Source organism: Lepisma saccharinum, chromosome 18 (genome assembly GCF_977018435.1).
Source record: "Lepisma saccharinum chromosome 18, izLepSacc3.1, whole genome shotgun sequence".
In the NCBI taxonomy this organism is placed as follows: Eukaryota; Metazoa; Arthropoda; class Insecta; order Zygentoma; family Lepismatidae; genus Lepisma; species Lepisma saccharinum.
The window spans coordinates 27132475-27145714 of record NC_139246.1 but is presented as its reverse complement, the minus strand read 5'-3'; the positions used below and the strand labels follow the sequence as shown (position 1 = coordinate 27145714).

The 13240-nt window shown below is 38.7% G+C and overlaps 2 protein-coding genes across 5 annotated transcripts in view; one reads left to right on the top strand and one right to left on the bottom strand.

Annotated features, from left to right (window-relative positions):
* LOC146001932 (xylosyltransferase sqv-6-like) overlaps window positions 1–4129 on the top strand; it is a 33561-nt gene extending 29432 nt beyond the window's left edge. For 3 of the 4 annotated variants that reach the window (XM_083139653.1, XM_083139652.1, XM_083139654.1), the window contains exon 4: window positions 1814–2243. In XM_083139653.1, the coding sequence (XP_082995779.1) occupies window positions 1814–2018 (205 nt within the window). In that variant the 3' untranslated portion in view covers window positions 2019–2243. Of the gene's footprint in view, window positions 1–1813; window positions 2244–3777 lie in introns of those variants that run through there. The other variant, XM_083139656.1, reaches the window with a different exon arrangement.
* Window positions 4130–10293: 6164 nt separating this feature from the next.
* The window catches only part of LOC146001931 (uncharacterized), a 33887-nt gene continuing 30940 nt past the window's right edge, over window positions 10294–13240 (bottom strand). Inside the window, exons 16-18 of the mRNA XM_083139651.1 lie at window positions 12266–12304; window positions 11760–11795; window positions 10294–10409 (exon numbers count right to left, since the gene is read on the bottom strand). Of these exons, the coding sequence (XP_082995777.1) occupies window positions 11770–11795; window positions 12266–12304 (65 nt within the window). The 3' untranslated portion in view covers window positions 10294–10409; window positions 11760–11769. The remainder of the gene's footprint in view (window positions 10410–11759; window positions 11796–12265; window positions 12305–13240) is intronic.

The window sequence follows — 13240 nt, the reverse complement described above, 5'->3', positions numbered from 1 at the left end:
AAAGTTATACGAAGCAGATTGCTCCCATAGTGCCAGAGTTATAACAATTTTCCTCCAAAGAGTGTTCGAATTTAAAATTCCCACTGAGAAGCCCGGGCGGGCTTCGAAAACCTGCTCGGGAGTGTAAAGGTTAACCTAGAATTGTCCTAAAAGGGCTGCATTGCGACTGTACCAGATTACATCCACATGCCACTTCTTCCTGCCCGCATGTGTGTGTCGAGCTCTGGCCACTAGTGTTGCTTACAGGCACCATTGGAGCTTTCTTCAGGACGCCCCTTGTATATGAACTTTCAGAAGCTGTTATTAACAGAGTGTTCCTGTTTTAATGTTTGGTTAGCTAAATCAGGTACAGGGTGACAATTAATGAACTATATGAAATAAAATGGAAATTAGTGACAAACCACGTAGTACACAAACTGTATTGCACATGTAAACTGCACTACAGACATTCGGATTTAGGTTATGACATGTTCGATATGTCTGCCATCTCTGGTGTTGATGTGGGGCAGATGAACAGCAAAATTCTGCATGGCCCGCTGAAGTGTTGAAACATCGATGACCTCCTGAATGGCAGTTTTCAGCTCGGCAATGGTTTTGGGGTTATTTCTGTACACCTTGTCCTTAACATAGCCCCCTTCCAGTGGCCTCTGGGTACCCCAGAGCCAGAATGCGGTCCCCAAAATACTCCTCCAGGACATTTTCACTTGCAAATGGCCGACATCAACACGTTGCTTGCGCATACGCATACAAATTCCCATCATGCCCTGTGGCCAGCCACGCAGTTTGGACGTCATCACGCGAACCGTTCAGAAATTATGACGGTTTTATTTCATATAGTTCATTAATTGTCACCCTGTACCTATACAATGCAATTCTATGAATTGCTTGCATTAAATTTCTAATACCTACATATTCTTTTCGTCAGCAATAACTTTATGACTGCATGGTGTCGGTTTCACAGTACTTCACTTGGATATACCTTACTGAAGCAGAAATCCCATTGATAATGTATGGAAATATGATACTTTCTTTTGTACAATTCAATTGTTTCACTTATATGCAAGAGTTAAGTTGTTTGGTGTACAGAGAAGAGAGAAGGAGCTTTATGCATCGAAAAATGAGTCTGCACTCATGGTTCTTGCAAGCAGAGGATTCCAAACCTCAGTGGAAATATCAACATATAATACCGAGAATGGATAAGGAGACTGATAAATTACAAAATGTATTTCTTAATCAATCATTCTTCACTCTAATCTCAGTTAGTCGTAACTTAAAAAATAATCAAGTATTTTATTTTAAACTTACTTCGTATGATAAAATTCCATAATCCTTACCTACCTTGTGAATTGTCGGGAGGAGTCGGGAAATTCCGAATGGTTATTTTAGAAAGTTGTTAATTCTCGACGTTTTGTTCATTGCAAGTGTCTGGAACTTGTCGGAAATTGTTTGTTTTTATTCCAGAAGTCAAAAACAATCGCTTAAGTTGAAAATGATGTGTAGAATTCGATATTTTCAGAGCTTCTGGAAATTTCGAACATTTCCTGTCCCAAAAATTTCCCTACTTAGTTGGGAAATGGCAAATTTTTCGCATTTCGAATGTCATGATTAAAAATATTTCCCTTCTCGATCCCGTCTCGATCAAAAATATTCTGTCCCGCACTCCCCTAGGTATCGGTATTGGCCAAAATTTCATGTCAGCCCATCCCTACCACCTATATTTCCAACGGTAGCGGAGCATGAACGTAAGCATTTTTTACAAATGCTACTGTACAGATACAATTTTAATGTAATTTGTTTAATGCCTTTTTCACAGTTACCAGTGTTACTGTGACAATAAGCTTCCTAGTGAGGAGTGGAGATTAAACAATGAAGAGTGCGATGATGTGGGGTGCACAGGAGATGAAGGTCAACTCTGTGGTGGGAAACATGCCATTCGCATATTTTCCTTGAAACCCACGCCCCCTGAAGAAAATAAAGAGTGTTTGAAGCCATTGGAAGTGTTATATGGGAACAATTAAGAAGTCCAAATTATTCTTAGGAAATTTCAATGTTTAATACATGATTTAATGTATTAACTAAATGAAATATGTAGATTATTGTAAAATATATCAAAGGAAATTGGGTGACATAAGCATGTTATCAAATGACAAAGTTATGTGATTTTTCATATTAATGCCCTTTGTTGCTGTATCAGTTCAACAATAAAAACGGATGCTATGAGGAATTGTTAGCCAAAAATTGATACAGGGTGATTTCATCTCAAATCATATAGGTGCTGTCTACTCACCATCACGGATTTTGCTGAAAAAAATATATGTTGAAGGACCACATGGTGGCCGCGGAGGTTCAGTCGGTAACGCGTCGACTACCATGCTAAAGGTCCCAGGTTCGATCTCCGGCTGGTTCGATCCAGGAACTTTTCTAACGATGGAAGCGGCCCCGGCACCTACCCAGCGTCGAATAACATGGGTACCTGGGGGAAACCCTGGGGGGTAAAGGCAGTCAGGGGCGTGATGCTGATCACATCACCCCCACTCACGACCGGATCAAGAAAGTGTGGGGCATTACCCCCACACCCCCTATACGCCTTCATGGCGTGGTGCTATGCACAGGGGAGCACTTTACCTTTTTTTACCTTTACCACATGATGCATGTCTAAAAATAAAGTATTTTCATTTTCTGTTGATTTGTTACAGTATTACAAGCTCACAAAGAAAGACACTATTTGATAATAAATTTTATGTAAGGAAAATAATACAATTTTCAAACCACTATGAATCAAAAAAAGCACTTCCAAGGGAACATATTTATGAAACCCTCTTCAACTCTAAAATTAAAAATCAAAATCCAAAAATGTGAATTTTTTTTTCAGTTCTATTTCTTTTTTTAAAGTGAGGAACCACAGAACATAAATTTTGCTGGGATAATAGAATATGTAAAATTGTAGAAAATTCTTTGTAAAAAAATTTAAAAAATCCATTTTGACCGTTTTTTAGAAATCAATTTCTTAAAAACACCCATCTCAAAATTTCTGAAAATTATACAATATAGTCTTTAGTTACTGTACTTGCAGGAGGTGCAATTAGACCGGAAAATATTTTTGTGTGTAACGGGAGGAATTTTTAAAAAATGTCCATGTTCCGTAATTTTTTTTAGATTTATACTGTAAAATATCTTACAATGCCAACACTGTTTCTAACTGCTGCTTATCATGAAACCTGTAAATCATCAAAGATATTATTGATATAACATTTTGTGTGTGCATGCACATTCACGTTTGTGCAAGTGAGTGTGTAGTACCTACCTGTATGATTTGAGATGAAATGACCCTACACTTATTGGAGTTGTTAAGCTTGCACAATATGCACCAAAATATACAGTACTGAAATAAAATTACGAACATTACCTTGTAGTCATCGGTGAGTTTATTTCTCCTGAAAGAAACGAACATACACACTATTAGCATGTTGATTTTCCATGCGTGGTAAATCACTACTAAGAACATGTGAGGCTGGAGCTATGCCCTTCGAGATGCGCGACTTTCAATACTGTATTTTGGTGCATACCGTATATACCTTTCGGATAACTTTTAGAGATAATTTTCTCTAATAATATTAGAAGAAACTATGAACATGTAGTGGCTAAAAACTGGAAGGAAATAGCATCAATATCTTTATGTTTTACTGTTTTTGTCCTTGTTTTTATCATGTTTGAATCTAACAGTATTTAATAAAACCCTTGGTACTTCATGATTGCCTGTTTCTCTGCATCCTGCAGGAGGACAATGACCCGAAGCCCCAATCAGGGGTCGCCCAGAAGTGCCACCATCACGATGACTCGCATGGAGTGGCCAAACCAGACTCCGGTCTTGATTCCCATTGATCATATGTGGGCCAAGATGGAGTGACGCTTCAAACAGAAGGCAGTCACGAATGCCAACAAGATGTTTGTTTGCCTAGCTGAAGGAACAATGGAGCAAGGTCTTTCAGTTGGTGATCGACACATTGATTGACTCCATGCCACACAAGTGCCAGGCTGTGATTGGCTCCGTATCCAATGCAAGGGCTTTGAAATCAAGTACTAGATTGATTCTGGTGACTAGTTCGGTGATGGTTGCTCAAGGCATTCATGCATTACAGTAATTAGAGTAAGTGTCATTTTTTCCCAGGTTGAAAAAAATCAAATAAAGAGCGTTAAATATTTTGTAAATTGTTCGAACTGATCTACCACCCATTGATACAGATGTACCTACCTTGCTACGTAACATATAAAAATGTCACTTGAATCTATGAAGCTTGAAAAAAGTTATTGCAAAAAAACACTATGTTGATAAACTTTGTACGGCACTGAACAACCACAACACCAGTTGCAGTATTTTGCTGACATTGTGTGATAGACAGAAAATAGAGTTCTCCGCTCGGCCAGAGCTACAGGAGGCATTGTGTTTCTTCATTTCTGTTCAATATAGAAGACATGTTGCAAAATATCAGTTGTGCTATTCCTTAGTTACGTTTAACCATGACTAGCTGCTGATAAAAATATCCTCTGTTGCTGCTGGTTGTATCTCTCTCCTTGTGACAGTGTGGGTTTTATAATTCACAGGTGTAACACGCCAATATGATTCTTCCATGGTGGACAAACCTACAGCAACACAAGATGATATTGTGCGAGGACGTATCAAAAAGTTTTGAGACTAGTTCTGTAACATGCCAACAGATGGCAGTGCAAGGCTGCATGCACAGGCACAGGGAGCACCAACCTTCATAAGTCAGTGTGCCAAGAGACATTGTCCTGTGTACATCGTGAGCTGTGCAGCAGGTGCTCTTCTGACCACATGCGTTACCACGTCTGCGATTTCATCATGGACAGCAAGTTAGAACAACGAGGGAACATGAAATTCTGTGTGAAACTGGGCAAATCCACCACAAAGATGCTTGACATGATTCGGCAAGTGTACAGCGATGCTGCAATGAGTCGTGCGAGGTGTTTTGAGTGGCATGTGCACTTCAAGAGTGGAAGAACATCACTGGAAGACGACGAGAGATCAGGACGAGCACAACACCCGAAAATGTCGAAACCATTTGGCAACTTGTGCATGAGGATCATTGGAGAACAATCCACAACATTACTGCTATCGTTGGTGTGTCATACGGAACAGTGCAGGCAATCCTCACGTGTGATTTGAACATGTGCCGTTTTGCTGCCAAGTTCGTCCCCAGGCTGCCGACCCAGGAGCAGAAGGAACACCGCGTCCATGTCTGCCAAGAACTCTGTCAGCATGCTGTCTTCCAGTGATGTTCTTCCACTCTTGAGGCGTGCATGTCTCTGTAGCGGATTTGCCCAGTTTCACAAAGAATTTCTCTGTTCTAACTTGCTGTCCATGATGAAATTGCAGATGTGGTAAGGCACGTGGTAAGAAGAGCACCAGCTGCACAGCTCATGATGTACACAGGATGATGTCTCTTGGCACACTGACTTATGAAGGTTGGTGCTCCCTGTGCCCGTGCGTGCAGCCTTGCGTTGCCATCTGTTGGCATGTTACAGAACTAGTCTCAAAACGTCCTCGTATCAGTCAGATAGATATGGTTAACCAGTATCTTGGGAATACTCAGCATTAAAAACTTGTTACGAGAGAAGGTATGTTGGACTAAAAGTTGTTGAAATTGCATGTGTTATTATGTTTACTGAAAATTGTTCAGAATATCTATGCTCCAGCAATGCAATCGTTGAATCGTCCAATTATATTCCTTTCCCGGATTCTCTGGAGTAAGAGAACGCGAACGTGTTCTGGGTGCATGTTGAAGGGTGTGAACGCACAGAGGGGAGGGGCATCCAGGGGAGGGGGCGACTCGACTGCTCATTCGCGGTCCAGTAGTTCCCGTAGTAAAGATGTCAGCTTGCAGGTCTAGGGGAAATCTGCATTCAGGAGAGTGCCGCATAGTGTTGAATGTGTTCGAGAACTACTTGTTTGAAAAGTTTAAAACACATGGCTTTGTTATTTTTTACAAATGTTTAAAACGTTTAAAACAAAGTGTTTTAAACATGTTTTTCAGACTTGTTTAAAACACATTTTGATAGATGATGTTTCATAGTTTGTGGTTATTTGCATGTTTTGTGAAAATGTATGTTTAAATTTGTTTTAATTTTTTTCTGTTCTTCGTAGCATCAAAAGACAAATAAACGTGCAATATTATTTGTTATTTGTGTAAAACAATACACTGGCCATTGTTAAGCATTTTGCTTTACGGCCGTTACACCGCACAGCACTTCGTTGCTTTCATCCTGCACCCTTCCCCACCCAGTCTGGCCCCACCCACAAGCTTTCTCCTCTGTACGTCGCTACTCCAGAGAATCCGGAAAAGTAGTATACATTTCAGACTATTGTTGCTTACTACCAAAGGTTAAAATCCTATCCAATGGAAGGGCTTTCTTTTGTGAGTATCCTTTTGTCAGTTTCATCTACTCACATTCATCTGTTTGGAATTCTTCCTAGAGCATCAGTAGTATATTTATGGTAACTTCTTTCATTGTTTATACAAGGCACATTAAGAAAGTAGTACTTGTTTTGTAAAAGAACAAGAACAAAAGAAGTCAGTTAAACAAAACCTTTTTACTCTGAAAGTACCTAGTCTTACCATAAATACTGTCTCAAAGTTGTAAGTAAATAGACACAAAATGGTGAGAGATATTGTAATATCAGAATAACATGAGGTGCATGGATGCATTATGAACCAAAATCTCAAATAATTATTCGAAATGGCCACCTTTAGCATTGACACACTTCTGAAGTCTTCGTGGCCACTCATCAATGGAATTACGCAACATATCAAGTGGAAACTCCGCAGCTGCCTTCTGAAGAGACGGCTTTAAACTGTCAATATTGGGATGTCTCTTCTTGCAAGCCATCTCTTGAAGCTTGGACCACAATTTGTAGTCCAAAGGGATTAAGTCTGGACTGGCAGAGGGCCAATCTGACGTGGAAATGAAGTCAGGAACATTTACCTCCAACCACTGCTGGGTGGTGAGTGCTTTGTGTGCTGGGGCTGAGTCCTGCTGGAAGCTCCAGTTCTCTCCATGGAAGATGGTGTCGGTAAGATTCTTGCATCGTTTTTCAAGCACTGTCTGCTGGTACACGTTGGCTGATGTTTTTACCCCTTTTTCACAGAAATGGAGCGTGCCCTCATAGCAAATGTTCCAGACTTCATTTCCACTTAAGATTGGCCTTCTGCAAGTCCGGACCTATACCCTTTGGACTACAAATTGTGGTCCAAGCTTCAGGAGATGGCTTGGAAGAACAGACATCCCAATATTGAAAGTTTAAAGCGGTTGGTCTCTTCTGAAGGCAGTTGCTCATTTTCCAGTCAATGTGTTGCGTAATTCAATTTATGCATGGCCACGAAGACTTTCGAAGTGTGTCAGTGCTAATGGTGGCCATTTCGAATAATTATTTGTGATTTTGGTTCATAATGCATCCATGCACCTCATGTTATTCTGATATTACAATATCTCTCACCATTTTGTGTCTATTTACTTACAACTTTGGGACAGTATTTATGGTAAGACTAGGTATGTGGAGGGACTCAAAAGAAACCGGAATCGTTCTCTGGTGGACAGGCCCGTTGTAGTACATGCATCTGCCGTTACATGCCTTTTGCATCAGTCTGCCTACCAGCGTCATCAAGTGAAGTTGTGGTGCCATGTAGTAATTTTTTTGTTTAGCATCTGTCGCTTATTCATTGATTTTTGTGATGGCTGAAAAGTTTGAACAATGTGCAGCTGTGAAATTCTGTTTTCTGTTAGGGAAAATTGTAGGGGAAACAGTTGTAATGCTTGAAACAGCTTATAAGGAAGCTGCTCTGGGGAAGGCAGTTTACGAGTGGTTTTCCCGCTTCAGAAATGGTGAATTGTCACTTGCAGACCAACCTCACTCAGGGCGACATGTCAAGTCAATGTTGATTCCTTTTTCTGATACAAACAGCATTGTTCATGCAGAATTTGTTCCTAATGGTCAAACTGTTAACCAGGCGTTTTACCTACAAGTTCTGAAACGTTTGCATGACACGATGAGATGAAAACGCCCCGAGTTGTGGCAAAGTGGGGAGTGGTGGCTTCACCATGACAACGTGCCAGTGCACAAAGCGTTGAGTGTGAAACAATTTTTAACCAAAAACAGCATGACCCAGCTTATCCATCCACCATATTCACCTGATCTCGCTCCTTGCCACTTCATTTTATTCCCTTGAATGAAAAAAAGTCCTCAAAGGAAAATGTGGAAGAGGCAAAGAAAAAAATGAGGGAGGCATTAAAAGGCATCACTGTGCAGGAGTTTCAGTACTTTGAAGGAGATTAAATTTGTAACACCTAAAAATAAATACACAATTTTTTAGTACAAAATTCTGGTTTCTTTTGGGTCCCCTCACGTACATACCTTCAGCTATTTTTCTGCAGAGGTACGCATGGTATTCAGGCACTTATAGCACCAGGAACAAGTTTTTGTATACTCTTGTCATACACTTCTGCTGCTAGTCCAGCAGGAAGATATGCAAGCACCATCTGTCACCTGGTATGAGTCAGTTGTATGTTGGCTTTCGTGCAAGTTGCATCATGGTTGTGGTTGTGTACATATTTCTGTGCACAATCAAGATGAACCAATAATTCGAGAACCCTAACAAGTGCGAAGTGAGAGCTGTCATTTAGTTTTGCATGCTAGGAAAACTTGACCTTCTGAAATTCATCATCAATTCATAGAGGTTTAAGGTGGTGAATGTGATGACAAATCAGCATTTCTCAATGGACTGGTGGCAAGAGTGTATGATCAGGGTGTACAAAAACTTGCCTCCCGGTATCATAAGTGCCTCAGTGCCATGAGTGCCTACATAGAAAAATAACTCAAGGTGTGTACTTTCAGAGTAAAAATGTGTTGTTCAACTAACTTCTTTCATTCTTTTTATATTACCACACCGGTACTACTTTCTGGACATGCCTCGTATAATAGTTTCAGTACACCATCAGCCTAGGGATGGTACAAGATGAGACTTTGGTGAATGAACTGCAGATTTTAGCACTTAATCTTGAGAGGTACAGCTCTTTTGCGCTGTGCAAAGAGCTGAACAAGAGAGATATAGATACATTGCTTGATGTTTGATGGAAGCTAGAATTTTACAATGGTGCTTATGAAAAAGTTAATTTTATTTACTGTGTGAGCTGGTTTGGTGGCCGAGCACATTAAGTGGCAAACTTTCAATCTCGTCACCATATTTCCCATTTTCTAGTTTTTGCCTGGCTTTTTCCTATGAGTGTGTCTTCATCAATTTCATCTAATGTGTCACTGATTCTCATTGTTGAGGTTAGCCAATAGTGGCATAAAATACATAAAATAACAAAGAATGCAAAAGTGGCACAAAGTATATGGACAGAATGGTCGAAGAAAATAACATTGAACCAAAAATTCCAACATGGACCTTTGAATAGTGAAAATGTTAAGGAGAAAGTATTTTCATTCTCCATAAGAAATACACTGCACTCTATACACATTCGTTGTTATTTGTAATTGCCACTAGCTAGCTGCCACATGCAGAGAAATGCATACTCTAGAATACATCAGAGATTTTTCTTCAAGGGCTTCCCCGATGGTGCAGCGGTAGCATCGTCGCCTTGTCAAGGGATCCCAGGTTTGATGTCCAGTCCTGATTAGCCTTACTGTGATAAAGTGTACTTAAAAAACAACAAGTCAACTTTTTTTTTTTCAATATGCAAGTCCATTTCATTGATATTTCAGAAAAAAAGTCATGCTCAACCAGGACTCGTACCTGGGTCACTGGCATACCATGTCATTGCTCTACCAACTGAGCTACCGAGCCAGCCCTGGTTTCGCCATTTTATTGGGTGATGCATAGTCAGCACATTGAGTCCATTGCCACTGTTAATTTGATTTCTAGCCTGTTACTTCTTTTTAAGCAACTCCCAAACTGTCTACATAAAAATTTGGGTCTCTCACTAACTGGAGATGAACTCTGGACTGACCATTCTAAAGGCAAGATCGATAACCATTTGGCCACATGTGAGCCCATCTAGCCATTTAGAAAATAAAAATTATAATGATGGAACATAATAATAATCAGCGCATCTCATGCATTTCATTCCTGTGAATCACAAATTTCTAAATTGATTGGCAAAAAAGAAAGGCAGTATTCATATTAATAGTACGTTTGTTGTAACTTTTTAAATTGCTGTGGTTAGGAATGAAATTGTGATTCAATGCACCTACTAAAATATAAAACTGCAGAAAAATTACTGTTTATATCTTTTACTGCATTTATTATGTCAAGTACAAAAAATATTCAAATAGTCTTTTGTTTTGAAACATACTAATGTACATTTTAAGAATTTGTCATCTTTTTAGCACAAACCTGAAAAACAAAAATACAGTGCAGGTAACTTTCTTGTTTCTAAGAAAACAAATGTGAATATCTAGAGTTAGTAATTTTTGTTAGAAACACAAAATTCTATGGCTAGTAACATGTAGAATTGAATAAATATTCTGTAGTGAATTATATATGCGGAGTTAATCAGGATGGTGGTACACTTTTACACTTAACACTTAAAATGTACTTCCACCAGGATTTGAAATCAAAACTTTATGGTATGCAAAAATCAATACTTATGCAAGACAATAGTTTAAAGTTACTCTAAAGGTAACATATTTAACATATCAGGATCAGAAGTGTTCATCATCCGGAGGGTGACCCTCATGAGGGCAGATCTCACCCTCTGGTGGACTTGTGAGGATGAGGGCAAAACTTGCAGGTGACATATATAGCTAATTGTAAAGTAACAAAGAAAATCTTTGTGGGAGAACACTGATCCACAGTTGTCTAGCAATGTTGCCATCTCTTCTTCAGCTACAGGTTCGGTTGTTGCACTTCTAACAGCCATACCATTGTCACGAACCACAGACACGATGGCAGATGGACAGATTAGGTACAAAATGTTACGTTTATTTTCCTGGAATAACCAGACACATCGGAGAGGAGTTCACCATCCAGAGGGCAACCCTCATGAGGGCAGACGTCACCCTCCAGAAGACTTGGAAGGGTGAAGGCTTGTGTGGGACATGAGCATCAGGGTGGGTCAGGATGAAGGCAAGGCCAGTTCATGAGAGCGAGGGAGGTTGATTTAAAATGAACACCTCTGGTCAGGATTGCAATATCATGTAAATGTTTCTTGTGTTTTACACTAAAACATCCTTATTGAAAATGAAGTGATCTATTGTCATTAGTATTAACATATCTTCTACCAGTATGATATAAAGTGGCAAATATTTTATTACGAACCTTGAATGAGTCTTCCATCTCCTTAATTAATGCATGGCTAAGGGTTTTGCATTAGAGATTTATTTTACAGAATTGGATCACCTGAATTTAGACTATTATATTCATAAGGAACAGTAAAAAAATGACAGAATGATGTATTCTGATTTATAGGATTTATGTATTTTGAAATATCAAAATGAGTAAAATTATATGTCATTTTTGTGATTTTCATTTATCAACCAAGACCAATACTGTCAATTAATCTGTTCCGTTCCTAATTCCTACATTAATTTCCCACTTATACTGCAAAATATAACTGTAGAATTAACACTATAGCATTTTGGATGCCTCATAGGTAGGAGTATTTTCCCTTATAATATAAATAAGCGATCTCGTAGAAATGTTGCAGTTCAAATATTGTTCTTTTCCATAAAAGTTCATATTTACCTCAAAATTGTTATTCCTCTTGACTGTTCTCGTACGCTGAAAGAAAGTTAAGAATTACGGCAATAAGACATGACCTCAAATTCTCATTGGGTGTCATGTGGCCAGTTTGTATTGCTGTTATCTGGTTTATTAGATGAAAGTTACGAGGAAGGGATCTAAAAGTTCGGAACATGGATAAAATTGATTCAATGGTATCAAAAAAAGGTTATATTCAATGCCAGGTTGGTAGAATGACTAGCCATGTCATGCCCTTCAAAGTACTATGTTTTGCTTATAACCTTTTAAGCCCCAAGGAAAGAACGGGGCCAGTCTGAAAATTTGGACAACCAAAAGCGAATGTGTGTTCTGACCATATTATTTTTTCAATCTTCAAGTCACACAATGCATGAAAGAATTCTAAATCTAATTTTTTAAAAAATTGTTAACTACTGAAGATATATTACTCTTCCATTTTATTTCATTTCAGAAGACTAAATTTGTAATTAATGCATTAATTCTCTGCTTACCTTCCTTCACTTGTTCCACAACATCTGCATATATTTCCTCTGAAATAAAACAATAAAATGGCAGTTATATACAGTTATATTTGACTGTTCCTTACTTGTAGTACAGGGCAGTAATACGTTCGTATGAACTAAATAAAGATAAAATAATTTTTAGAAGGCATCTGAATAGCATCTCATAAATTAATTTTGGAAAAACGGGGAGTAAATCACGTTCCTAGATTTTAGACTTCCCTGTGTTATACATTCAATTTTCGTCACCCTAATACAGCAACATGTAATAATTTCCTGTATTTTAAGATTTCTTGTCTTGGTCTCCTGAAAAACGTAAAATTGAGGTTCTACTGTATGTGGAACTTAAAGGTAATTCTCAACAAATAAGATATAAGTTTTGTCTATGTGCACAGAATATATTTAATCGACTGAAAAATATGACTTATGGTGCATATTTTATCTACCAATTTCAGTCTGATAAAAGACTGGAGAAAGGTTTAGCCATCTTATTTGCCCATGAGATTATAAAGATTGCATAGTGCATGTACGTATGTACAAGTGCGTCACCATCACTTTAGCATTTCTTTAAAATAATGTCTGCTGCATCACCACTGATGCAGGAAGGCTTCTAAGACATGTTGCAACATGTTCTCTGGAATGGCACCAACTTCACAGCAGATGGTTGTCTAAGGGAAGTTTCACATTGAAGTGATATGTGTTATTTGTGAAGTGTGAAATCTCCATTAAACTCATCAATTGTGTGCAGCTGAGAGACAATGATCTTCCTAAAGTACCACTCCCCTCCTTTCCTTAGGAAGTAGGCTGTAGCTGTTAAATCAGGCCGAATGATGGCCAGGTTTTGTAACTGTTACTTCCAAGCACTGATATACTAGTGCTAATAGTGGCTAATATATTCAAGAAAACTGCAAATTTCAGTGTGGTATATCACCGAAACGTGAGCCAGACGATTACAAAACAAATCTC